Source organism: Octopus bimaculoides, chromosome 5, assembly GCF_046866305.1.
Source record: "Octopus bimaculoides isolate indiv1 chromosome 5, ASM4686630v1, whole genome shotgun sequence".
In the NCBI taxonomy this organism is placed as follows: Eukaryota; Metazoa; Mollusca; class Cephalopoda; order Octopoda; family Octopodidae; genus Octopus; species Octopus bimaculoides.
Genome location: NC_142932.1, coordinates 62,516,048 through 62,543,813, shown reverse-complemented (window position 1 = coordinate 62,543,813; position 27,766 = coordinate 62,516,048). Strand labels below are relative to the sequence as shown.

Here is a 27,766-nt window from a genome sequence, read left to right as displayed (position 1 = left end):
TAGCACTAAATTAGGTTAGTAGAAAATCTTGACTCTTTATTTTATAGTACCAGATGTCTGTCGGAAAAGAAGAGTGCAATAATAAAACTTGAGTATCATCATAAAAGGAGCCATAAATGTGCTAAGGTGGATAAATCTTCAAAGAACAATGATGACAATGGATCAAGTAAAGGAATTTAAAGAAAATAAAAGAACATGTAAAAGAAAAGAAATAAATATACAAGGAAAAAAGGGCTGACTGTTAGTTACAACCAAATTTACATGTATATGTAGAACAGTGTAATGAAGAATTGTGTAGCAAATATGATTGATAAGCAGAACTTATATTTTAGTAAAAAAGAAATAGTATTTGATATATAAGAATTAATAATATTGAAAGAATGAATAAGAACCGTTTTATTCTGCAGTTTCTGTTTTTGGTTGTACAATGCTGCAAACGAAAGCAGGTGGCAAAAGAACTCTCTGGTTTAACAAGAAAGTTTAAAATGTTACCCAAGCAAAGAATACTTACGAAGCTTGACTTGGAAACAAGTCCCTTTTGCACACAGCAAAGACAGCAAAAACGTCCAAGGCTAAGTCATGGAAGGACTTTGGGGTAACCTCAGCTCTGACTTTAGATTGGCCAAAAAGTATTCTGGTAGACCATCCACTGACTTCGTAACAAGAAGCCTTCCACACCTGCCATTAAGAACTCGGCTGGGGCTCTTCTGTCTACAGTGAAGAGCATCTTTGAGAGTTGGAGAAAATGCCCCGTTGATCTAAATCCCAAAATAGGAGAGGTGGGTAAAAAAAGCCAATCATGCTATTTTTAATAATAGTTTCAAATTTTGACTCAAAGCCAGCGATTTTGGGGGATAGGGTAAGTTAATTATATTGACTCAGTACTTGACAGGTACTTTTTGATCGATTCTGAAAGGATGAAAGGCAAAACTGAATTCATCAGTGTTTGAGCTCAGAACGTAGAGAACCGGAAGAAATATCGTATATCATAGTGTTAAATGCTATAACGACTCTGATAATTTATCACCAAATAATAATAACAATTCTTCTATAGTTATGGGACCAGAAATTTAGAGGATGGGATCCGGTGGTTATATTGATGTCTGTACTTAATTGGTACTTTGTTTATCAACATTGGAAAGATGAAAACTCAGAAGATAAAACGGCATAACTAAATATCGTAAGACAAATTTCTAACGCTTCAACGATATCTGTCGGTTGCACACTCACATTTTATATCAGCATATGTATTTTTATATGATGATATTTCAGTTTACACTTTTGAGTATTATTTTTTAAATAATTTATTGTAATATGCTTTTTTTTTATTTCGCTAACTGTTATTTAAAAAAAACATTAAAGAATATATTAGACGCAACAATAGTACTAATAGTAGTTGTAGTTTTAATAAGAAGTAGTACTGGTGTTATATCTTAATTTCTAACACTGGTGTTCAATATTATGGATACTATATAATCTATATGAAAATAATGTAAAATAAAATAAATAGTATACTTAATATTGCCAGACTTTGAAAAGAAAAAAAAAAAAACAACGTAAAGGTAGCTATGTTAAAAATTAAGGAATAACCAGAAATAAGTGCTAAAATAGCAAGCAACAACAATGGTTGCTTAGTTTTAAGATGTTCAGACCACTTGAGCAGTACTTCGAGCAAGTATTTTCCACCATAAGTTGTAAATATAATTTAGCAGAAAGAAAATTTATTCAGCAACGCATGTCATCTTTAAGCATCGGCAAGAGAAAGCGGTATATCGGTGCTTTCGAGCAAAGACGTTTTGCGTTATGGATTCTGATGGATTCACAGTTGTTCGCTTTCCGTTTTCGCCATATAAATTTGATGGACTAGTGAATGAACTTTTGGAAACCTATCATCACGACGCTGTTATGATAAAGAAATTTAACTGCAACAGTTTAATAATGGCTATTTTTAGAGTTTTTCGTTTTTATACTATTTCTATTTATAAGAAAAAAAGTTATGTTATAGAACTTATCTATATAACTAATTGCATATTTGTTAAACTGTTGCTGCATTGCTATATATAATTACTGTAAGCAATGGAGTTTATTTGACGTAGGTGCATGATCTGCCAGAAATAGCAAGCATCTCTTTTGCGCAAGCTTTTACATCATAAAAAAGGAAACACATAGTGGCTAATATAGCCTACGCTTGAAAGTGGTTGGGATGATCAGAACTGGAACGCCATTGAGGTCTGTTCATTGAAGGTCTTCCCGCGATTAAACAATAACGATGACAATAACATGCAATATTACAACTTTACTTCCGAAATACTGATTATCAGGGCTGCATCACTAGAACAGCACTCCGTTGACACTTACCGCTTCATGCTGGCAATCAGTGCTGTCAACAAAATTATCACGAGACATGCGAGAATTACAATTCCAGCTATCAGTCCTGAAAAATAAAATAAAAATATATGAGTTTAAAAATTTTCATAGCATTAAAAAAAATAAATGGATGTGGTAATTTTATCCCAAACTATTACTTTTAAGAAATCTATAGAAATGATATTGATATCCACTGTCAGACCTTCATTTCAGTAAAAATATAAGGCATGGAATTTGGCATAGATAAATGTGCATCATTAGTCACAAAAAAAAGGAGCAGGTAGTCGCCAGTGAAGGCATCCAATTACCAGATGAACAGACATTAATAATATCACTGAAAGAAGGAGAGAGTTATAAGTATCAAGGAGTGTTAGAATCTGACAGAGTACTAACTATGAAAATGAAAACAAAGATTGAGGAATACATTAGAAGGGTGAGGAAGCTAATGAAGTCAAAGCTAAATGGTCCAGATCTAGTGAAGGCTGTAAATACTTGAGCAGTATCGTAACTTAGATATTCAGCAGCTTTTGTAGATTGGACCACATATGAGTTAGCAAAAGTAGACAAAAGAACTAGGAAGGAATTCAGTATGAATGGAGGACTCCATCCAAGAGCAGGAGTAGCAAGATTATACTTACCTAGAAAGGAAGGTGGGAGAGGGTTAATATCAGTAGAAGACTGTGTGGAATTAACTAGAATAGATACAGGCTCCTAAGTAGGTAATAGTGAAGAAAGTTTAAGAGCTGCTAGAGTCACAACAGGACATAGGGAATCAAAAAAAGCCAAATGAAGTTAAAAATCAGAAAAAAGAACAAAAGTTATCTGACTGGTAAGAAGAAGGCTTTGCATAGTAGATTCCTAAAGACAGCTACAGGAAATTGTAATAAGACATGGTTATGGCTACAGAAAGGAAGGCTGAAAAGTGAGACAGAAAGTTTGTTAGCAGCATAAGATGAAACATTAAGGACTAATTGAATACAAGCCAAGATAGACAAAAGACCAATTCGATTCCCAGTGTAGGTTATGCAAATCAAAAAAGGAAAGTGTTGCTAATATAGTAAGTGAATGTAGTATGCTGGCACAAAAAGAATACCAGAAAAGACATGACAACCTTGGGAAAGTAATCCACTAGAAGTTATGTAGAAAGCTAGGATTTGATCATATTGATAAATGTTAATACTAGAATGTAAGAAATATAAGATATTGTAGGACTTTGACCTTCAGACAGACAGAGTAATAGAAACTAGAAGGCCTGATTTAGTAGTAGTAGATAAAAAGAATAGAAAGTACCAGATAATTGACTTTACAGTACCAAATGATGAGAAAGTCAATATGAAAAGTTTAAAGTACCAGGGTCTAGCCATTGAATTACAGAGACTAAGGAAAGTGAGGGTAAAATGAATCCCTGTAGTTATAGGTGCACTGGGAACTATTCCTAAAGACTTGAACAAATGGATAGAGGAAATAGTCTTAAAACCCAGTTTAGTACAGCTCCAGAAAACAGTGTTGTTAGGGAACATACTGGCTAGCGTTTGCGTGAACTGGCAGCAGAATGGGTTTATTCCCAGATCTGTTCGCCGGAGAGTTGTAACGCTGGTCAGGAAGGACCTGGACAAGGGGGATAATATAGATAATTTCAGGCCCGTCACTCTGCTGAACTCAGAGATGAAGATTTTGGCCAAAGTGTTGGCAAAAAGATTGACGTGTGTTGCGGATGGCCTGATCGGAGGGGCACAAACCTGTGCAGTCCCCGGTAGAACCATCCAGGATAATCTTCATCTTATACGCTACACTGTAGAAGGGTATGGAAAAAAAATCTGGTAAAGGCGGGGCACTGGTCCATTTAGACCAAGCTAAAGCATTCGATAGGGTGGACCATCGGTACCTGGTTTCTGTTCTCGCGCGGTTCAGACTGGGTCTTGGTTTCCTCAAGTGGATCATACAGTTGTACGATAACATCGACTCGATCGTTCAAGTGAATGGCTTTTTCTCGAAGTCGTTCTGCATCAAACGGTCGGTTCACCAAGGGTGTCCGCTCTCTCCGCTTTTGTACATGATGGCCCTGGAGCCATTACTTAGAAAGTGCGTGCCAGTTGTAATTTTGTGTTGGTGATTTTTTGAAATTTTTTTTGTGCTGCTTTGCAGCGGTTTGGGTGTTTATGTGTGTTTTGTTTGTGCTTTCTCTCCTCGTAAGAGAAGAGACAGCTGGTTGAAGAATGTCTGAAGACAGTTATAGTTACTCAGACATATCATCATCCGAGAAGGAGTTGTTGGAGGCAGTTAAGACAATGGACCAGAAACTGATAAAAGAGAAGAGGAATTTTGCTGATGCAGCAAGGTGTAAGGAAACAGAAGTGGATATCGAGGAATTAGGAAGACACAAAGAAGAAATGAACTGAGATGGGTTCGAAGTGAAGCTGTCGCCCCCGCAAGAGGTTAAAAACGGAATGAGGGAAAAGACGATAATCAATCGAACCTTTTTGATAAATAAAGGAAGAATAGACGTCGTCACGACAGAACAAATAGAAAAGGCGTTAAAGCAGATTTGGGAAGACATAAGAGGTTCAACATTTGGAACAGTAGAAGTGAAGTTTCGTAATGCAGCAGCAGCAAGGACACATGCAGCATCGACAATTCGGAGCGAAGAAGTGGTGCTGTTGCCCATGTATAGAGGCATGAGAGCATAAAGGGTCACCGTTGAAAGAATCCCACTGGAGATTGATGTGACCTGGGTGGCAGATGCGGCCCTCTTTGGCAATGAGGACAACATAGTGGTGCTCCAGGCCAAGAAAAAGAGTGCGTCAACTTGAGAGGTCAATCAGTGGAGTCCAGGGTTCAAAAGAAACGTTGGAAAAGATTACGGAAACAATAATTATGGAAGAAACAATTATGACTGTCAGGGTGGAAGGAAGAGTTCCACGCTGCTTTAAATGTGGCCAGAAGGGACACATAAGAGCAGAAAGTACATCAAAGCCAAGAAAACCAGAGGAAAAGGGACCAGAAAATACGGAAGAGAAGATAGAAGAGAGCCACAGAAAGGAAGTAACCGAAAAAGAAAAGAAAGTAGGGGAAATAAATGGGAAAATAAATGGGAAAATGTGACAGGAAAAAAACGAAAAAAGGCAAGTGAACTAAACTGCAAACCCCATTCTACACCCATCCCACCCACACCCTCTCAGACCCACCCACTCCCTGCAGACACTAGGCCTATCCATTCCCATCTGACACAAAAACAAGAGGCAAATAAATACAAAGAAACCCAAAACTCCTCCCCCGAGTCAAAAAAGAGAAGGAAAAAGTGTAGGATTTATATGTTGCTTAGCGACGAACTGTTAAGGGATTTGGCGGAATGGGACATAAAGTGTATTGGAACTGCGGGGTATGATAACGTGGAGGAACATCACTTGTGTGTAATACCAGATAAGAAGCAAGAGGAAAAAATACAAGAGTATATGGCTGGATTTTATTTTTGGGAGGTGGACTGCAGCTGGAGCTCATTCCCAGACTTTACGACGCACGATGGGTGGTTGGAGGAAACAGGTATCGATGTGTTAGAGGGGTCAGGATTTAAAAGGTAGAAAATGGGGCCGCTCGTGGGTGGGGCGAGTGGTTCCATTTCCATTTTAACATTTTCATTTCTTCATACATTATAACATTCATTTCTATTTTTTATATATGTTTTATGTCCCACATGTTTTGTTTTGTCACCTCTATGTTAGCCCGCATGGGTAATAAAAAAACAAATCCCAAAATTTAATCAGTTCGTGCCAGTCACGAGACCAAACCTCTCTGAAAGTTTCATCCAAATCCTTCCAGCGGTTCTTGAGATATCTTGTCCACGGACAAACAAACAAACGCGACTGAATACAATACCTTTGCTTTCGCTAAGGTGGAAGTAAAAACTAAAAACTTACATAAACCAAAACTATAGAAATGACAACAAAAATATATACCAGACAGCTAACATACAGTAATTATTCTTTCTAATTTCAGAAAAAGGCTAGCGATTACATTGACCTCAGTATTCAACTGGTACTTAATTTTATCGACCCGAAAAGATGAAAGGCAAAGTCAATCGGCGAAATTTGAACTTAGCCAAAAGAAATGCCATTAAGATTTTTGTCCGGTGGGGGTAGATAATGATTCTGTCACCTCGATAGAAACAGTAATAATATTCCTTTCTACTGAAGGCACAAAACCAGTGTTTACTGGTACTTAATTTATCGATCCCGAAAAGATGAAAGGCAAAGTCGACCTCGGTGGAATTTGAACTCAGAACGTGGAAACAGACGAAATACTGCTATGCATTTCACGCAGAGTGCTAACGATTCTGTCAGCTCGCCGCCTTATAAACAGTAATAATATTAACTATACACGATTACTGACGTTCTGTTACTCAAATTACCGGTGCACCAGCAGTGCTTTTTGTCATACCAGAGATTACTTTGAGGTATCCTCAAAGATTTTGGCCGTCACTGTATTGATAAATTTATCAAATACATTAAATAGATTAACTAGATACATGGAACAGTTTTAAAGGTCTTTCACGTTTATTTTACCTTGCCGTCGTTTCTAGTTTAGCAACCTTCAAGAATACTCGTAATTGCAATTTGATGACAAATACTGCGAGCGATAAAAATAGAAGGTAAACCGAAATAGTAAGTTTCCACTTTACCTGTGATAATTTCTTTGCCAAACATTCCAGTCTGCGAAGATACACTTGTGTCTGAAAAAAGTGGGGAAAAAAATCAACATTATGAAACAATGTGTTAAGTAAGATCGATACAGAGAAGATAATTAGCTTGGAAGAAAAACGGCTACTTTCCCAATCTCATGAACTACAAAGAGTAGCTAGTTACAAGAATTTTCCTTCTTACATATACATTTTGAGGACCAAAATTCGACTATTTTCCACTCTAATAATTCAGCCAACCTCAAATAATTCGAGCAAGGGTATAGACATCAGTTTGCTAGAAGTATTAGACAAATCTCCCTCAAATCCCATAATACTGCCTTGAGTTGTGGTTATACCTTACTAAAAACAAGATAAGCGTGGCTTAAACACCTTAATTATAGGTCTGCTCAATCAAGGCTGACCTGTGCCTAAATGATAACAATAACTTTGCACGCATCAACAACACAGTAGGACAAAACTAAAAATATCATCTTAAAATATTAATTCCCCTACCAGATCAAAGTAACTAATGTGAAACTCATAATTATGTCCACATAGAAACAGCACAGATTGTCACAAATAATCCAAAGCACAGTGGACTCAAGTAAATTCTAAAAAATCAAAGCTGAATATATAGAAGATGTAATATTTTTTAAATGCTCTATTGTCATACTGAAAAAATGCGCAAAATTGTTTCAGGGCAAATTGAAGTATGGAGTATATATATGATGTAAAATCTATGGTTTGTGTGCAAGAGTTCTCTTGGTTCCCACTGTTCCTCATTATCTCTCTCTGCCTCACAAATTCTCGTTCTCTTTCTCTCAACCTATATTTATATTAATATTTTCTATGCAACTACCTATTCGGCAATCTCAGTATTTCTATCCTTTTCCGATGCCACTGTTCTATAAATCAACAGAGTTGCTTCAATCAAATAAACCATACTCTTTCTTAGAGGGGAAGTTGAATTTTGAACGAAACTAAATAATAATTAGTACATTATACTTGATGGTAAATTGAATATTTTGATACTCATTCCTTTCTAAACAATATCAGTGTCATAATTAAAATTAAAAAATATTGGTTTGTTTACGTCTTCATAACTTAGCAGCTCAGTAAAAGGTACCGATAGAATAAGTACCAGACCTAACAAATAAGTACTGGGGTTGATTCATTTGACTAAAATTCTTCAAGGTGGTCTCCCTAAATAGCAGCAATGAATGAATGACAGAAGCAAGAAAAGGATAAAATGAGCCATTGGGTTTCATCCGAAACAATGGATTTTACTAACTTGTGTTTACAGTTAATGTAGATTTCAAAGAAGGGAATATTATTATCGGGGCGGTGAGCTGGTAGAATCGATAGCATGCCGGATAAAATGTTTAGTGGCATTTCTTCCGGCTTTACGTTTTGTATTCAAATTCCGATGAGGTCAACTTTGCTTTTCATCCTTTGTGTGTCTCTAAAATAAATATCAGTGAAGTAATGGAGTTGATGTAATCGACCAACTCTCTTCCCCTAAAATTGTTGGCTTTGTGCCAAAATTTGAAACATTACAATGTGAAGGTTGTGTTAGAACACACAATACTGCGTTATTTACCTTGAGAGAATCTCTCATAAGGACTCGTGAACCAAAAGATGTTCAATAGTGCGATAACAGCTGTTGGGACCCATGACAGGTTGAAATCACATGACCTGGTAGTTTTGGCGGCCGTGGCAGACGATTCTCATATGTCAACTACATAATTTCGTTTACTTTTGTGCACCATAAGTCCTTATGAGAGATTCTCTCAAGGTAAATAACGCAGAATTCTGTGTTCTAACACAACCTCCAATTACTTTTTAACATTAATACTCCTTCTGTTACTATTAATTAATTTTGTTATATTTGCATTTGAATGGATTTTTCAACTTACTTTTAAACTTCCTCCTTATATATGCGATCTTGTATCGATGTATGAAATTTTATTAATATCCCATATGTTCCTCTCTTTTCCGAAAAACAAATTCTATCAAATCCCTTTCTAACGAATTCAACACTCGTTCTTTCTTAAAGAATATACAGTGGAGAACGTACAAACACAATTTAAATTTACTTTCACCTACTTCTGACTCTTATAACTCCTTGACATACAGTGGATATTTGTTGTGACCAAATTAACTATCCGTTTTGTAGTGAAAACCCGTGCAAGAAAAATTATATTATGTTGAATGAGTTGTTGTTACATGATCGATCACATTATTGACTACTAAATCAAAGTACCAGTTAGCCTCACACAGTGATAGGAATTGAACTAAACATTCTGCTTATGGCCAGACATCGTATCAATTTCAGTATTGTGGATGCATAGACCGATATTACCAACTTTTATGCATATACTCACGTCTTACGCTATTTTTCTCAGTGCTATCCATATCCCCAGTTTCATGATGTTTATTGGTTATAACTGCAACATGACTAGTTTCAGTGGTGCTAAATGTTACTTCCATCTTCCCGTCAGCGGCTGTTTTATGGGTCTTCAACTCTCTTTGGACTGGGGTTAGAGCAGGTACCATTCTTACAGTAGAATCGGTCACTTCAGTACTTTTAGAAAATATTTCAGACCTACGTGTTGGTGGTAAATCTAGAATCATATCAGAAATGTAAAAACTACAAATTAAGAAGTAATATATAAGATAAATAATATGAATAGTAGCTCCTAGTTACACACACACGCGCGCGCGCGTGCACAAGGCAGCTGCAGAAGTACTTAACCAAAAATAAACCTCTGCACCTGGCTTTTGTTGACATAGAGAAAGCCTTTGACAGGGTCCCCCCACTCCCTTATCTGGTGGTCAATGCAGAAGCTAGGGATAGGTGAGTGGCTGGTGAGAGCATGTTTTGGTGTCGTTTAAGAGTGTGTACCCTACGGTGCTATCCGGTATTTTTCCTCGACAGAACTTTCCTCGGGGATAGACCAATGTGCATCAACTGTATATTGAGTGCCTCCTTGCGGATCGCATGTTGAATAGTTGTAGTTCTGTCGTCGATGTAGGTCAGTTTAATGAAGCACTTTTCTGACTTAGTGTTATGAACTTTCCTATATTGTTTACCCATTTTCGTGTTTTGTTGATGCAATCGTTTAACTAAACTCAATATTGCATCTAAAGATACTCACCCCACTCTTTCTATCACTTAGTGAAAACCCACAAAGCTGGACCCAGACTTAAAATTAAGCCTGTAGTCTCGGGAATTGACGGCCGCTTTATGAAATTTCTTGACTTCTCTCTAAACTCTTCAAACCTCTCCTACATACATTTCCCGGACATGTCGACAGCTCCAAGGAGATTTTTAAAGGACTCAAGGACATTGAATCCACCGTACACAAGAAGCCTAGACGTCGTCTCTTTGTACACTTCTGTGTCCACTCTTCCGGCTGTCGATATCAATACTGACCGCATCCCAAAATTGTATCTTCTCCATTACCCAATTCTTCTCCTTTTCGTTCTTTTTTAAACATATTTAAATTGTTTATTTAATATTTGTTTCTTTTTGTCATTGAGGCGGTTGTGAGGTGTGCCAAAAATAACAGCTAAATAAGATTTTTTGGATAAATCTTTTAAATTAAAGTTTATTTGCCAACATCTCGCTCAGAGATTTAAAACTAACTGTTTTTCTCTTTTAAATTAGCATAAACACTTATTTACATGAAAGAAAATTACCGGAGAACTTTTGTGCTAAAAATAACAGCTAAATAAGATTTATTTACATGAATGAAAATTACCGGAGACATAACACGTGTTATTTACTAATATTGACAACACGTGCTATTTTCAGGATGTTGGCGACAAAATGTGCAGTCATGCACAAAATGACAGCTTCCAATTCCTGTTTCCTGACTGGGTGAAAACGATCAAACTTTAAACCATTATAACGTTTTAAAAACATTTTTCTGGAAAAAATGAAATAACTCCAGCAATTCACTTTGGGCAAGTGTATTATTGTGCCAAATTTTAAGATTTTTGGTAAACTTTAATTTTTGGAGTCACTGGCAACTAAACCAAAAAGATCCACCTTAGGTTCTGACTGAGCTCGAAAAGTCTTTAAATCAGGATCAACCTCCTCAAGAACCTATAGCAAATCAAACCAGGGATATTCCTGAAACTGACACTCAGAATCAGCTACCAAACCTGTCTTAAAGAAATTGAAATACAAGACAGAAATGGACTAAGGAGGACTAAATCGAATTTATGCATGCTTATTATTATTCAACACTAAACCGAGAAACATAAACCACACAAAAAGATATCTACAATATCTGGAGGTGCAAAAACCTGCATGGCAGGCTGTATATGGACAGTAATAAACTAGCTGTAAGACGTGATATCTTAAAAAATAAAAGACTGAAAGCGAAATTTACAAAATAGTCAGATCAGTCAAGCGTCAGCTTAGTATAACACACTCACTTATACCCACAGGCAAAAAGCTCTGAAATCACTAACTCAAACCAGCAAACTGGGTACACAATGAAGGTGTTGAAACTAAAAACACTATAAATGATCACGTCAGCAATGAACTGTTGGATGGAATACTAGAACAATATCTAATACAATTACATCAACCTTTCCACAAAACAGCACCACTTCCCAAAATTATAAATACTAAGAACAAAAAAGTAACACTGGACAATAAAGATTTTCCTACTGGGGTAAAAGCATGTGTTTTAGATTAAATCGAGGATGCTGAATCCGCATTCAGAATTGTTCTAGCATGTCAGGATTTTGAGTTATGCACATGCGCAAGATTATAACTATACTTTCGATTAGATATAGGCCGTATTATAAAATTTACTAAAATGAAAGTTGTCTTAATTCAAAAAGTAAAATTTGGTGCAGAGAAAAGTGACGCAAAACTTAAAGCAGGCATTTTCATTGAACCCGAGATCAAAGAATTGATATCTGATAGCAAATTCGGAAGTAAACTAAGTCCAGTTAACCTGACGGCATGGGATTCATTTGTATTAGTTGTACAGAACTTACTTGGAAAACATAGAGCTGAAAACTATGTTGGTTTAATAAACAACATGCTAACAGCGTATGAAAGAATGGGATGCCGAATGTCCCTTAAAATGCACTTCTTGCATTCTCATCTCGATTCTTTTCCAACAAATCTTGGTGCCGTTAGTGATGAGCATGGTGAGAGGTTCCATCAGGACATATCTGAGATGGAAATGCGGTATCATTGACGGTTCAATCCACGCTTGATGAGTGACTACCGCTGGTTCCTACAACGGGAGACCAGCACGACGCATAAGCGCAAGAGCAAGTGTCTCAAACATTTCTGAGATGAGCATATAAAAAATATAGTGAGTATTCCCTCAATATAAATATACTATGTACCATTATATTATAATACTATTTGCGTTGAACATAAATTTACTATATACAGTACTAATACACTATTATAATAATTATTTAGCTTGAATTTAATTATTCCTGATTCTAATATAGTATTAATATATAATTATGCGCATAACTCAAAATCCCGACGTGCTATAGCAATTCTGAGTTCAGATTCGAAATCAGCGTACTCGATTTAGTTTAGTACAGCACCATTTGCAGACAATAAATCTTTTTTTGTTGCCCAGTGATTATAATGAAAGAAGTTGATCAAGCACTTGGAAAACTGATACAACTCCTTGAGAATAATAGAGAAAATGCCCTTGGAGTGATTAATCAACTCATTTACTTAGCTGCTTATGTTGTAACTCAGTGATCGGTATTAAAATTAGAGATAGATAAAAAAAAAAGTGCAATGTACACAAACAACCTGCATGGATGGAAAGAATAAACCGGAAAATAATTCAACTAAGAGCAGATATATCCTTTCTACTTGAAGCAATCAAAGAGAAAACTAATAAACCCAACAAAATAATAAGAATAATAAGAATAAACATGACCTTTACATGAAAACAAATTGAAATCCTCAAACAAAAACTACGATTAAAAACCAAATGACTGGCAAGATACAAAAAACGCTCAGCATTCCATAGACGAAGTATACTATTCAAGGAGAACACAAAAAATTCTACAGGGAACTGGGAAAAATATCATTATTGTGATGACATCTCCTTCCCAGCAGCAAACTGAAGATTTTTGGAAAAACATCTGGAGTAATCCAAAGGAGTTTAATCAGAATGCACATTAGGTAAAGGACACAGAAGAGGCCAATGCCCACCTCAAATATGAAGAAGTGAAAGCAGCGCTCGTCAAGTCAAAGAAATGGAAATCCCCTGGTATAGATAAGATTCCAAATTTTTGGCTAAACTTTTTAATGAGCACCAACCACAACTCAGCCGTAGGACTCAATGAAGTCATGTTCAACCCTACGAAAGCCCCAAAGTGGCTTACAGAAGGAATTACATATCTCTTACAAAAACAGAAGAAAATGATAACCCTCCCTCCCCCACCAAATACCGACCCATAACATGCCTTACCACCACATATAAACTATTAACATCTATAATTGCGAATAGAGCATATGAATTTTGGGACAATAGGAAATTATTCTCAGTGGAAGAAAAGGGATGTAAAAGGAGTTCATATGGATGTAAAGACCAATTACTGATTGATAAAATGGTCATTGAAAATTGCAAATCTAAACACAGAAACCTTAGCACCGCTTAAATATATTACAAGAAGGCTTTTGACAGTGTCCCCCAAGCATGGATCATCAAAGCCATGGAAATTTACAAGATAGCTCCAACATTTGTGAACTTTCTAAAAGTAATCATGAATTCGTGGAGAATCACCCTCATTTTAAACCATACACAAGGATACACCACCTCACCAGACATTAATATCGCTTGTGGTATCTTTCAAGCCAGCAATAATAGGTCTTGAAAGTACCTTAATACAAGAAGTGAAGTGCTCTTGCAAACTGCCCTGACGCATGAAGATTCCAAGCCAGCTTCAGTCATGAAGCTTAATCAGAAATTTAAAAAGTCACTTGGTCTACAAGTTAACAATAAGAATGACCAAAAACGTCCAAATACTGACAGACATGCCATTGCTTCTTCTGATTTAGAAATTAACAATCAGAAAGACCAAAGAGATTCAAATAGTGACAAACCTATCATTGATGCAAAAAACATCAAACAAAAAGCAAAAAAGGCTTGCATGAATAATATCGAAGACAACTAGAAAGGTACACTCCTGCATGGAAAATACCCTATCTGCTTATCCAAACCAGATACTGATAAAAATCTAACACACCAATCGCTACAACAGAGGAACTTGTCTGTTAATAGATATGTCTGTCCTGCAAGATCAAAATGTCTCAAGAAAGGAATGCGAAAAGCTTTCTCATTATAAAGATTTGCAAATTGAAATCATAAAAATGTGGAAGCTTAGTACCAGTAGTAATTGGTGCGTTGGAAATGATAAAGAATGGAGTTGAGAAGTATATTAAGCATCTCCCTGGTAACTCAAATCTCCGCAAATTACAAAAGATAACCTTGATGGGTACAACCCATATACTACGGAAAGCACACTCCATCTAAAACAGAATAAATGTGGTGATAATTTTAGCATGCATTGCAAAACGAAAGTGCTCTTGCTATTCTTGGACTCTAGAGAATGCCCGGTATTAAGGCAGCTGAAATAAAGTTATAATGAAAAGAAACCATAAATGATGATGATGATGATGATAATAATAATAATAATTGTGGCGAGAGTCGTTGGCACCCTGTGGGATTGGAAGAATGGACTAGCCGAACTCTTATAAAGAGTAGCGTATTGGTTGAGATGCAGAAGTCGTAGAGAGTTCATGGAAGTCGTAAGAAATCGGTGAGATCATTGAGAGTTTGTATTTACTGGAATAACACGTTTAGTGGAGTAATGTGAAGTACATCGATATGTGAAGTACAAAAATAGTTCAGGTTCGTTTTCGCCAGACGGCGTAGCAAACACAATTGTAGAATTTAGTTATAACCCAGAAGAAGGTATTACCTTTTCTGTATATTCCCGAAGATATGAAGAAATCTTCGAAGGAATGCAAAAATTGGACAGACAATGAAAAGGTACAACTACTTTTGAAAAAAATTATCCCCTACAGAGCACGAAAAATACTGTAACTACATTCTCCTAAAAAAAAAAAGCAAAAAAAAAAAAAACGTGAAATTTATCGAAAATATTCAGTTGTGTCCATCCCCGCTTCGTGAAATCTGTACATCCAACGTATAAAAGGTTGCAAAAATGGCGTCGAGTTTATTCGAAGCTTACGTAGAATGTTAACATTTTCTGATACAAAATCAAAGAAAAATTAGCTGAAATGGAAGACCTATTAGCCTCCATGGTGCATTTGCAACAGTAACAGCAGCAACAGAAACAACAATTACAGCAGCAATTATAACAACAACAACAATGTTGAAGTCCAAAAATAGTTCAGGTTCGTTTTCGCCAGACGGCGTAGCAAACACAATTGTAGAATTTAGTTATAACCCAGAAGGTATTACCTTTTCTGTATATTCCCGAAGATATGAAGAAATCTTCGAAGGAATGCAAAAATTGGACAGACAATGAAAAGGTACGACTACTTTTGAAAAAAATTATCCCCTTCAGAGCACGAAAAATACTGTAACTACATTCTCCTAAAAAAAAAAAAAGCAAAAAAAAAACAAAAAAAAACGTGAAATTTATCGAAAATATTCAGTGAGAGAACTTCCGTATTCAATACACGCTGGGGGTGTTGGAATTTAGTAAAAGAATTGGATGTAAAAGCTCACATTGCAGAGCAGAAAAAGAAAGGTCGAACGAAAAAAATTCGGGAAAGGTTGTCTCAACAGAAAGTCTAGGCGAGCCTCACAAAAGCATGTTTGTGTACATAAAAATAATTAATATGTAAGTGAAGCTACAGCTAGATACAGACAGTGATATTACAATTATTAACACTAACACATGGAAAAAATAAGAAAGCCTACATTAATGGAAACTTTAAAAATTACGAAAGGTGTATCAGTAAAAAAAGGTTACATTTCGGAGTAAAACCTTGAAAGCAAAAGTTTTTGTGTTAAACAATGCAACAAACTTGTTCGGTACTGTTCTTTAAAAATATAAATGTTTTTTTTTTCCTCCAGTAAAAAACAAGTCGTCAGACGAATTGAAATAAAAAATATTTTTCCTGAAGTTCTGTCCGATAAATTAGGTCTATGTACCAAGACAAAGGTGTGTTTTCAAATAAAGTAAAACGCCATACCAGTATATAAACCAAAACGAATGGTTCCCTTCGCAGCGATGAAGCAAGTCAGGAAGAGCTAGAGAGACTAGAAAAAATTGGAATAATCCAAAAAGTGGAATATTCTAAATGAGCAGCACCAACTGAGTATATTAAGATAAAAAATAATAAACTCAGAGTGTGCATTGATTTTTTCCACTAGTTTAAATGAATGTGCCTCTATCCGCTACCTACTCCGGAGGATATTTTTGCGAAAATAAGCGATGGAAAGATATTTTCCAAATTGGATCTCTCGGACGCGTACCTACAAATTAGAGTAGACGATGAATGCTCGAAATACTTAACAGTTAACATATATAAAGGACTGTATAAGTACAACAGGTAACCACTTGGTTTAAAAGTCGCACCAGCAATTTTTCAACAGATTATGGATGCAATGTTAGCGGACTGTGAATTCGCAATTCCATATCTGGATGATATACTGGGATCAGCACGTCGAGCACGTAAAATATGTATTTGAAAAAATTAAGGATGACGGCTTCAGTGAAGAAAAGTATGCATTTTCTTACTGGAAATAAGATATTTAGAACAAGTCATTGACAGAAATGGACGACGACCTGACCCGTCGAGGGCAGACACAATAAAAAATATGCCTCATCCGAATAATATAGCATTACAAGCATTTTTAGGACTGGCAAATTATTACCAAAATTATATTCCAAATATGCATAAGGTTAGGGCTCCACTGAATAATTTGCTGAAAAAAGATATGAAATGGCATTGGTCAGAAAATTGCCAAAAGGCGTTTGATGACATTTAAAAATATATTAATATCTGATTTGTTATTAGCTTACTTTGATCCTGCAGCGGAGATTGTTGTAGCTTCAGACACTTCTGAGTACGGTGTAGGAATAGTAATGTTACATAAATATAAAGATGGCTCCATGAAGGTGGTGGTTCATGCCTCACGTTCTCTGATATCAACAGAGAAAACTTATAGTCAAATCGGAAATGAAGCTCTAGCGATCATTTTTGCCGTGAAAAAATTTCACAGATTTTTGCACGGTGAAAGTTTTTGGCTACAGACTGATCAACGATCATCATTATCGATGTTTGGGTCAAAAAAAGTAATTCCTACCTATATTGCTAATAGGTTGCAACGCTGGGTTACGATATTATTAAACTACGATTTCAAGATGGAGTACATACTATCCAAGAAATTAGGCCATGCGGATTGTCTATCAAAACTGATTAAAAAAAAAACACGGAACTATTTGAAGATACTGTGATTGCCGCTTTGCGAGCGGAAAACGAAATTAAAAATGTTTTGTGTGACGTCATTCGTGAACTGCCAGTTGCGTTACCAGACATAAAATTAAAATCGGAGAACGATAAATTCATTATTAGAAAGAAAGAAACACTGAAGGCTAAAGGAAATAAAAATATGCACAACACAAATGCCAACCATTTTTTACTGTGTGACAATGTGTTGACGTATGCACAAAGAATCGTAGTGCCACGGGTCCCACTAGTAGAGTGTAAATCAAGACATGACAACGGTGGCCAATATCTACACTGGTTAATAAGTCGGCATTATAAAATCAAAACTGCTGACAGATGGTGTAAGTACCACCCTGAGGTTGTAACTGAGGGAGAAAATGTAACGTTTCTTTGGGACTTTCGATTACACACAGACAGAACCATCAAAACTTATAAACCGGATATTGTTGTGAAAGACCAAAACAATAAAGTCTGTTCATTGATCGACATGAATATTTCTTGCGATCATAATATCTCGGCAAAAGAATATGACAAGCTCAGAAAATATAAAAATTTGCTAATTGAAATCGAAAGAATATGGCATCTCAAGACGATTACAATACCAGTGATTGTACTTGTGCTAGGAATTATAAAAAAAGGAATTGAAGTTCATGCAAGAAGTGCAAAAGATTGTTTTAACTGGTACGTAACACTGTGAATTTTCTTTCCATTTTTCTGTTTTATTTTTTCCTTTTTCCTTTTTTCTTTTTTTCATTCTTTCTTCTTCCTTTTTTTTCTATCAAATAAATTGACTTTGTAAATGAGCAATCTGGTGTTTTTATTTTAATGGCCTACCATTTATACAGTAATTTTCTTTGCCCTGGGTGTCGGGAAGACGCTCAGCAATACATGGAAATAAAATAATAATAATAATAATAATAATAATAATAGTAATAATAGTAATAATAATAAATGCCCTGATGCAATACCAGACAGTGGATCTCTTGGCTTCTGATCTTAACTGATTGGAAGTGTTATCATGTACACTGTTTTGTCTTGGTATAAAAAGATGGGCTACAGTAAATATTCTGCTCAATACCGCAGATTTGCTTGTCAGTTGTTTGACCTTAACCAGTTGAGTATGTCCTTTGGTGGCTGACGATATATGCATCTCTAATCACGAGCAGAAGTAGTGGGGGAGCATCATAGCCATGTATTGAGAGGGATTCTTTGGGGTTTGAATAATTCACCTTTGGAAACATGGGTGTTTTGCTCAACATCCTTAAACAAACCTTATTCAGGGACCTTTTGAGCGGGATGGGCTACTTGACATGAAGAAAATTCTAACTGGGCCCCACCTGCGAGGTCATGCGCCGTTTATCTTGATATGAGATTACCATGCTGTGATGAGACAACCATAGTTGTGATGCATGTGCCTGGTGTACCCTTATCAGACGGGTAGTCGTGATGGGTATACTGGGCTTCGTATATTTTACCCCAGTGTCACTTTGATGGCATGCACTGCTCTCTCACTCAATAATAATAAATAAATAAATAAATAAATAAATTCATGAATGGATGTTGTGTTAACAACAAACAAAATGAAAACAAATATCCGTCAAATGTAAATAATATATGGAGAGAATGTATCAGGAAAATGTTAACGTGTGGAACTTGGAACGAGACGGTCGCACACATTGTGACAGAATGCTCCAAGTTGGCACAGGAAGAATATAAGAAATGGAGGCATGATCAGATTGCAAAAGTTTTACACTGGAAATTGTGCCAGAAATGGGGATTTGAAGCTGGAATCACATGATATAATGACCAAATCGAAAGAGTACTGGAGTTGGAGAAATATAAGATTTTGTGGGACTTTCCTATTCAAACAGACAAGAAGTTAGAAAATAATAGACTGGATATAACGATTGTAGATAAGGAAAAGCAAAGTTGCTTACTTTATCGACCCATCATACCCGTTTGAATCCAAAATCGTAAAGAAAGGGGAAGAAAAAAAAATACGATCCCTTAAAGTTTGAAATAGGAAGAATTTGAAGCATGCGAACAGTAAAAGTCGTGCCTATAATAATTGGTATGTTGGGAACAGTAAGTCAAGATATAGATAAATAGCTGAAAGAGATTGAAATAGAATGCATGGTAGGGCTCATACAAAAAGTTAGTCGCTTAGGGACAGTAAGGATTATCAGGAGAGTTCTAAACACTTGAAAGACTGCTGAAAATTTGTGGATACCTAAGGTTACAAGCAGTAACCTGCTATCCACATAATTCCTTGCAGGAATAAGACCGAACCTGAGCTTTTAATTCCATAATAATAATAATAATAATAATCCTTTCTACTATAGACACAAGGCCTGAAATTTTGGGAGGTGGGGTCCAGTCAATTAGATCGACCCCACTATGCAACTGGTACCTAATTTATCGATCCCGAATGATAAATTTGAATTCAGAACGTAGCGATGGGCGAAATACCGCTAAGCATTTCGTTCAACGTGCTAACGATTCTGCCAGCTCACTGCCTTATGTAATAGTAATCGTAATAATTATTTCTACTCGAGGCACAAAGTCTTGAAAATTTTGGGGGAAGGGGCTAGTCAATTACATCGACCCCAGCACTTAACTGGTACTTATTTCCTCGACCCCGAAAGGATGAATGGCAAAGTCGACCTCTGCAGAATTTGAACTTAGAAGGTAGCGGGAGACAAGATACGCTAAGCATTTCGCCCGGCGTGCTAACGATTCTGCCTACTCACCACCTTAGTAGTAGTAGTAGTACTTAACATAGACACACACAGGGATATACGCATGCGCAAATAAAGACACATACAATAGGAATACAAAATGGCAGATCTTTAGTGAGGAGAGACACACAAAAAAGAAAGAAAGCAAAAGACCACTGATGAGGTCACAGAAGTATGACGAAAGAACTCTATCCGAAATCTAATTAATATAAAAGCAAGTGAACACCAAATATATAGTGCGTGTGTTTTTATTGGGTAAAGTGGCAATATGACCATCCCCAAATACAACAATATCTGTTTCAACACACGAATTCACATCAAGAATCTTGCAAATATATATATATATATATATATATATATATATATATATATATATATATAGTATTACTATCTGTTGGAGTTTTAGCACTTTAACTGCTATTTCTGAATTTCGGTATGTGGTGAAGCAATTGTTGCTGATCCCTTAATATATATATATATATATATATATATATATATATATATATATATATATATACATATATAGGAACCTACTTATGGATATACTATCTTTTGGAGAGGCCTACCCAAGGGTCAGCGTAGAGAATATGGTGTTGAATTTGCTCTCAAGAATACATTAGTATCCTCCATTGCGGAGCTTCCAAGTGGTATATCTGAGCGGATCATGTCATGTCGTATTAAACTGACAAAAGGTAGGTTTCTTACCGTTGTCAGTGTTTATGCACCAACAATGTTCCATTCTGATGAAACTGTAGGACAGTTTTATGATGATATAGCACTACCAATTTCTGACAAACTGGTCATATTGGGAGATTTCAATGCAAGAGTTGGAAAGGAGTATGTTTCATGACCTATTTTTGGTCGACATGGGATTGGAAAATGCAATAAAAATGGAGTAGCTCTTTTGACATTTTGTACTGAGAATAATCTGGTTGTTACCAATATTCTGTTTAAGCAGAAATACAAATATAAAACCACCTGGATGCACCCAAGATCTAAGTACTTGCATCCCGTAGATTATATTCTGATCAGAAAATGTGATATGAGAGACGTTTCTAGCGTTCGGGCCATGAGAGGAGCAGAAAGTTGGACGGACCATCATCTAGTGCGTGGAAAAATAGATTTTTCGATAATGCCTAAAAATCAACAGTCTGGTCCTAAGGTACCCAAAAAGTTAAATGTTGTAAACTTTAAATTATCAAGCAACTTGCAAAGATTCCACGATGCTATAGAAAGTATCAATCTTGACACAAACAATCTATGGGAAGATTTCAAAACAATAGTATTTCAGGCTGCAAGTTCGTCAGTGGGATTTAAATCACATAAGTCCAGTGACTGGTTCTCAGAGAGATCAGCAGGAATTCATAATCTACTTTTAGAAAAACAAAACTTAGGCAGTACACTTCTTTCTCAGTCCTTGAACCCCGGTTCAAACGAAGCTTACAGAAAGCTGAAAAGGAAAGTGCAGACGGCTCTAAGGAAAATTAAACAGGAATGGTGGAATGAGCAAAAGAGGCACAAGAAGCAGCTAATAGAAATGATGCCAAGGGTTTGTACTCTTATGTTAAGGAGGTATATGGCCCCAAATCTTCTTCAATAGCTCCAATGAGAACAGCAAATGAACGTTTTCTTCTGATTGACACCGCTTCTATTCATAAGCGTTGGGTAGAACATTTTTCCGCACTTCTGAATAGACTATCATCCGTTGACATGTGACGATAGAAAAATTGAACACCTTCCAGTTATAGAAAAGATGGCATTTGAACTAACTCTAAGTGACATTTATTTAGCTGTGAATAAGCTGAATAACAATAAGTCTCCAGGGTCTGATGGAATCTGTGCAAAAGTCTTGAAATATGTTTGAACTCTTAAATATATTAATTTGTCACTGTTGGAGAACTGAGAAAGTACCTCAAGACTTGATTGATGCCATTTTAGTCTCCTTGTATAAATCGGGGCGAAAATCGCAATAAGTCTCCAGGGTCTGATGGAATCTGTGCAGAAGTCTTGAAATACGAGGGTGAAAAAATGTTGGAACTCTTAAATATATTAATTTGTCACTGTCGGAGAATTGAGAAAGTGCCTGAAGTTGGTTTGATGCCATTTTAGTCTCCTTGTATAAATCGGGTCTGGGTCTCAGTGTGGTTTTCGTTCCTCCAGGAGCACAGCTGATTGTATCTTTACTGTCAGACAGTTACAAGAGAAGTGCATTGAACAGAATCGTACCCTATACCATTGATTTGTTGATCTGAGCAAAGTATTCGATACTGTTAATCTGAATGCTCTGTGGCTAGTTCTAAGGAAAATAGGTTGCCCAGAAAAATTTGTAAACATGATTAGGGCTTTGCATCAAGATATGAAAGCTAGAGTTAACTTTGGTGGTAGGCTCTCTGAATCTATTGCTGTGGAAAATGGAATAAACCAAGGAGACCTTGATGCACTCACCCTCTTTGCAATATACTTTGCTGTTGTGTTGTCATATGCTTTTCAGAACTCTGAGGAGAGTATTTACATAGAATATCAAACAACAGAGAATGTTTTTAACCTGTCCAGACTGAAATTCAAAACGAAGGTTTTCATTCCTTCATTAGGGAACTTTTGTATGCTGACGATTGCGATCTTGTTAATCATTCTGAAACAGGTCTGCAGTCTCTTGTATCTGCATTTGACTCGGTTTGTGATGATTTTGGCTTGACCATCAACTTGAAAAAAAGAAACAGTTGTAATGCATCAACCTGCGTGTGGTGCTGTTTGTAACTCCACTAAAATTTTTGTAAAGGGTAAGTTACTTGAGGTTGTCGATTCGTTCGTCTGAAAGCTCTGTTCAAAATGATGGAAATCTTGATACAGAAATACAGCTGCGAATTCAAAGGGGGGCAAAAGCATTTGATGGCTTGGAGTCATGTGTTTGCTGCCAGCGACATATAAATAAGAATACAAAGCTGGCTCTTTACAAATCATTTGTCTTACCATCTCTGTTGTATTCCTGTGAAACTTGGACTTATTATGAAAAGCATTTTAAATTGTTAGAAAAATTCCACCAAAAATGTCTTCATCGCATTAAAAAAATTAAATGGAGTTCTTTTACTCCAAACACAGATGTCCTTGATTCTGCAGGCATCACCTCAATTAAAGCTATGATTTTGAGGAACCAGTTGAGATGGTGTGGCCATATTGTTCGAATGGCAGATGAATGCATGCCGAAACAGCTGTTTTATGATGAGCTTGCAGAGAGGAAAAATATCGGCGTAAACTTAAAAAAGAAAGTTTAAGGATGGCATAAGGACTACTATCAAGTCACTTGAAATGGTTCCAGAAGAAATAGAAACCCTCGCTTCAGATCGAGTTGGATGGCGAACAAAAGTGTGGAATGGAATGAAAGCGTTTGAAGAGGCCAAGATGACACAAGTAACACTCAAAAGAGATCTAAAGAAGAATGTAACGATCGAGGTGAATGACAATGACCTTTTTGTGTGCACAGTCTGTGACAGACCATGCCTGTCTTTTGCTGGCCTCAAATCTCATCTGCGAACGCATGGAAAACAAACCTCCACCAACTATTCTGCCTATATGTCTGTGCACACCTTTGAATGCCGTGTATGCCAGAAGGTTTGCAAATCCAACGAAGGCCTCAAGAGACATTTTAAGATCCACAAAGAGCAGAACTTATCTGCAGCTCTTGGTGGTCCAAATTGGAGGTGCAATCTATGTGGGTGTCATTTCAGAACATTGTCTGGGTTAAAAAGCCACATCAGATGCCATGATGGTACTAAGGTGTAGGTACAGAAGGTAGTCAAGCTCTGCATAAGGAGCAGACAACCACCATATATATATATATATATATATATATATATATATATATATATATATATATATATCTGCATATGTATGTGTGTGTGTGTGTGTGTGTACGCGCGTCTGTGCTTATCTTTTTCTTGCTTCAGTCATTGAAATGCGGCATGCTGAGGCACTCATTTCAAGGATTTAGAACAAATCGATCCCAGTACTTATTTTTAAAGTTTGTTACTTATTCTATTGGTCTCTTTTGCTGAACTAATACCTTATAGGAACGTAAACAAACTAACACCGGTTGCCAAACAGTGAGGTGTGTACAAACACAAACTCAAGGACAAAGACACATACATATATACACACAGATGTGTGTTTGTGTGTGTGAAAAACGGATTTCCACAGTTGTTTCCGTCTACAAAATTCACTCACAAGGCATTGGTCGGTCGAAACTATTGCAGAAGACTCTTGCCCAATGTAACACACAGTTGGACTGAGCTTGAATTAGTGTGTTTTCAAAGCGAGCTTCCTAACCACACAACCATGCATGTGCTTAGACATTTACAATCACTAGAGACAATAATCTGAAAAATTAATCGCATTAACATTCTGTTATCGTTATACTGTATTAATTATACAAGTTGAATCATCTCACCTTTATTACTGACATCGCTTTTGGCAATTTCGTCTTTATTTATTTCTGATGTTGTTTTGATTTTATCAGTTGTCTGAATTTGAGTTGTTTTCTTCTCAATTGTTTCCGGACACGTGTCTATCCACGGAAGCGCAGGTTTGCTGTGGACATCATCAGTTGTCAGCGCTGAAATTGAAATGAAATTTGTACGTATCCGTACACAAATACACTCGCGCGTGCATCGCGTAGACGTATATGTTGATGCATGACATACAGCTGTATTCAAATAAATGAAAAGTACATACACAAACACACACATACATACAAAGAGAGTAATAATTATTTTGAATTTTTGCTACAAGGGCAGCTTGGGGATGAGTTGATTACATCGAGCCCAGTGTTCAACTGGTACTTAATTTATCGACCCCGAAAAGATGAAAGGCAAAGTCGACCGTGTCAGAATTTGAACTCAGGACGTAGTGACGGACGAAATACTGCTAAGCATTTCGTCCAGCGTGCTAGCGATTCTGACAGCTTGCCACCTTAATGAAGGGTATAATAATATTCCCAAATATATATACCTTCTTATCTATCCAAATACCTATCAGCTGACCTACATACATGCTTGTATGTATGTAAGTCGAATCCTAAATAAGGAATACAAGCCTCGTAAAAAACATTGGATAAATGCAAAGAAATACTTTTGTGCAAGTCCTTATAGTAATGAAACAACGAAATCATGCTAAGTAACACGAATTATTACTTTATTCATAGACTGGACATGTGAAGAGACCCGTATCTTGGCCCCCAAAACATGGATATATATGTATGTGTGAATGTGTGTGTATGTGTGCATCCATGTGTACGCTGGTAGCTATCTATCTATCTATCTATCTATCTATCTATCTATCTATCTATCTATCTGCCTGCCTGCCTGCCTGCCTGCCTGCCTGCCTGTCTGTCTGTCTATCTATCTATCTATCTATCTATCTATCTATCTATCTATCTATCTATCTATCTATCTAGTATAGAAGCAGAAAAGCATAAATTGCACGTAGAGTTCATAATATTATTGTGCTCAGTTGCTGTTTCATTAAGATAAACATCGCGAAATGTATAATTACATAACTATGATACGCAATTAAATTGAATTTAATTAATTTAGATAAATTTAAGTGGTATGTCTATCCAAATCATCAGGAATGTTGCGCTATGTTAGTCAGAAAGCCGTTACCAGTTTAAATACATTGAGATAGAGATGAACATCGAGAAGAAGAGGGAGAAGAAAATTAGGTACAAAAAAGAAAGAATAAAACAAAATATATGGATAAGTAAATATACACATATTTATATTAGAATTTATGTTTGAAGCAGCTTAAATAATGTAAACATTATTAATATGACATATTTAATGTACGTGCGTGATTAATCGTTGTGAAGGTGTACTATATGGATAGCTTATCTTTGCACTATAATCACATCTATTCTTCAAACAGCTGTAATAGACTGTACACCTTTTATACTTTCATGCTACTATATAACTGTATACATACATGCATATAGATATACTTGTATGTGTGTGTGTGTGTGTGTGTGTGTGTGTGTGTGTGTGTATACATACATACATACATACATACATATATATATATATATATATATATATATATATATATATGTAATATAATAAATGCAAAAACTAATTTCTGTGTGTCAGTGTGTCACACTTCACCCCCCCTCTCACTATTCATGGACACTCCTACTATTGCTCATGTTGGGGTGAAGGTAATAGTAGGCATAGAGACAGTGTGGGAGGTGGCGAAGACAGAGAGAGGGAGAGAGAGAGAGAGAGAGAGAAAGAGAGAGAAAGAAGAAGAGAGGGAGAGAAAGAGAGACAAAGAAATTAAGGGAGAGTTGATGATGTTTTTATTAAATGTAGTAGTATTGAAGGTGGCAGTGGAAGTAATAATTAAAGAGAGAAAGTGTGGGTACGTGAGAGAAAGAGAAACTGAATATTGAACATACTGAACACAATTCTTTTACACACACATTTAGCCTTTCTGTGATGGTAATGGGTGACAGTAATAGTATGAGCTGTAGTTGTGATAGAGGTGGAGGTGATGAAGGTGCTGGTGGTAGCGGAGGCGTTCAGGAATGACGGTGAGAGCAAATGATGTGAAAGACAGTGGTGATTGTGGTGGAGGGGAAAGTGGCGAAGTCAATGATATTGATGGTGGTGGCGTCAGATGTCTGAATGGTGTGTGTATGGCAGATGTAGTGGTGATGGTAGTGGTACTGTTGTTTATCATGCAGCTTTGCAATAAGTTCCAAGTCGATAAATTATATCATTCTTTTAATGAAATTTGTTCATTGCATGAAAAATATTGTTCAAGCTTGATAAAATTTAATATGTACTCAATGCATGAAGTGTCATTGTTGGGCTCAAGGCCTAATAAAGTACTCTCCCCAGGAGCTAGCTTAAAAGCCGAGCTGGTATATATATATATATATATATATATATATATATATATATATATATATATATATATATATATATATAGAGAGAGAGAGAGAGAGAGAGAGAGAGAGAGAGAGAGAGAGAGAGAGAGAGAGAGCGAGAGAGAGAAAGTGTTTGAAGTAGTGTACAGACGTTGTTTATTGAGAAAAAGGAGGCAGTCAGAAATTTGGATAATTCTTTATTAACCCTTTTGAACTCTTCATTACAAAAATTAAAACCAAAATTTTAACTTTTGTCTTGAAGAGCTCAGTAAAGAATGAAAGCACTAATAAAGTATTATCCAAATATCTGTCTCCTTTTTCTCAATATATATATATATATATATATATATATATATATATATATATATATATATATATATATATATATATATATATATATAGTTGAAAAATATCGTTATAGATATAAAAATACCATAAAGCAATTATAGAAAAATGGAGGAGAAAAAGATGTTGAATCAAAATTAGATTTAATACAAAATAGGATTCAATACATACGTGTGTTTCAAAGGACAATACAAATATGTAAGAAAAAAATTATAACCATAGTAATT

At 36.1% G+C, this 27,766-nt stretch overlaps 1 protein-coding gene across 2 annotated transcripts in view; it reads right to left on the bottom strand.

The window, feature by feature from the left end:
- The window catches only part of LOC106872169 (uncharacterized), a 127,856-nt gene that overhangs the window by 10,642 nt on the left and 89,448 nt on the right, over positions 1-27,766 (bottom strand). The window contains exons 6-9 of one of the 2 annotated variants that reach the window (XM_014919052.3): positions 24,720-24,884; positions 9,427-9,666; positions 7,043-7,093; positions 2,359-2,434 (exon numbers count right to left, since the gene is read on the bottom strand). In XM_014919052.3, the coding sequence (XP_014774538.1) occupies positions 2,359-2,434; positions 7,043-7,093; positions 9,427-9,666; positions 24,720-24,884 (532 nt within the window). The remainder of the gene's footprint in view (positions 1-2,358; positions 2,435-7,042; positions 7,094-9,426; positions 9,667-24,719; positions 24,885-27,766) is intronic. The other variant, XM_014919053.3, reaches the window with a different exon arrangement.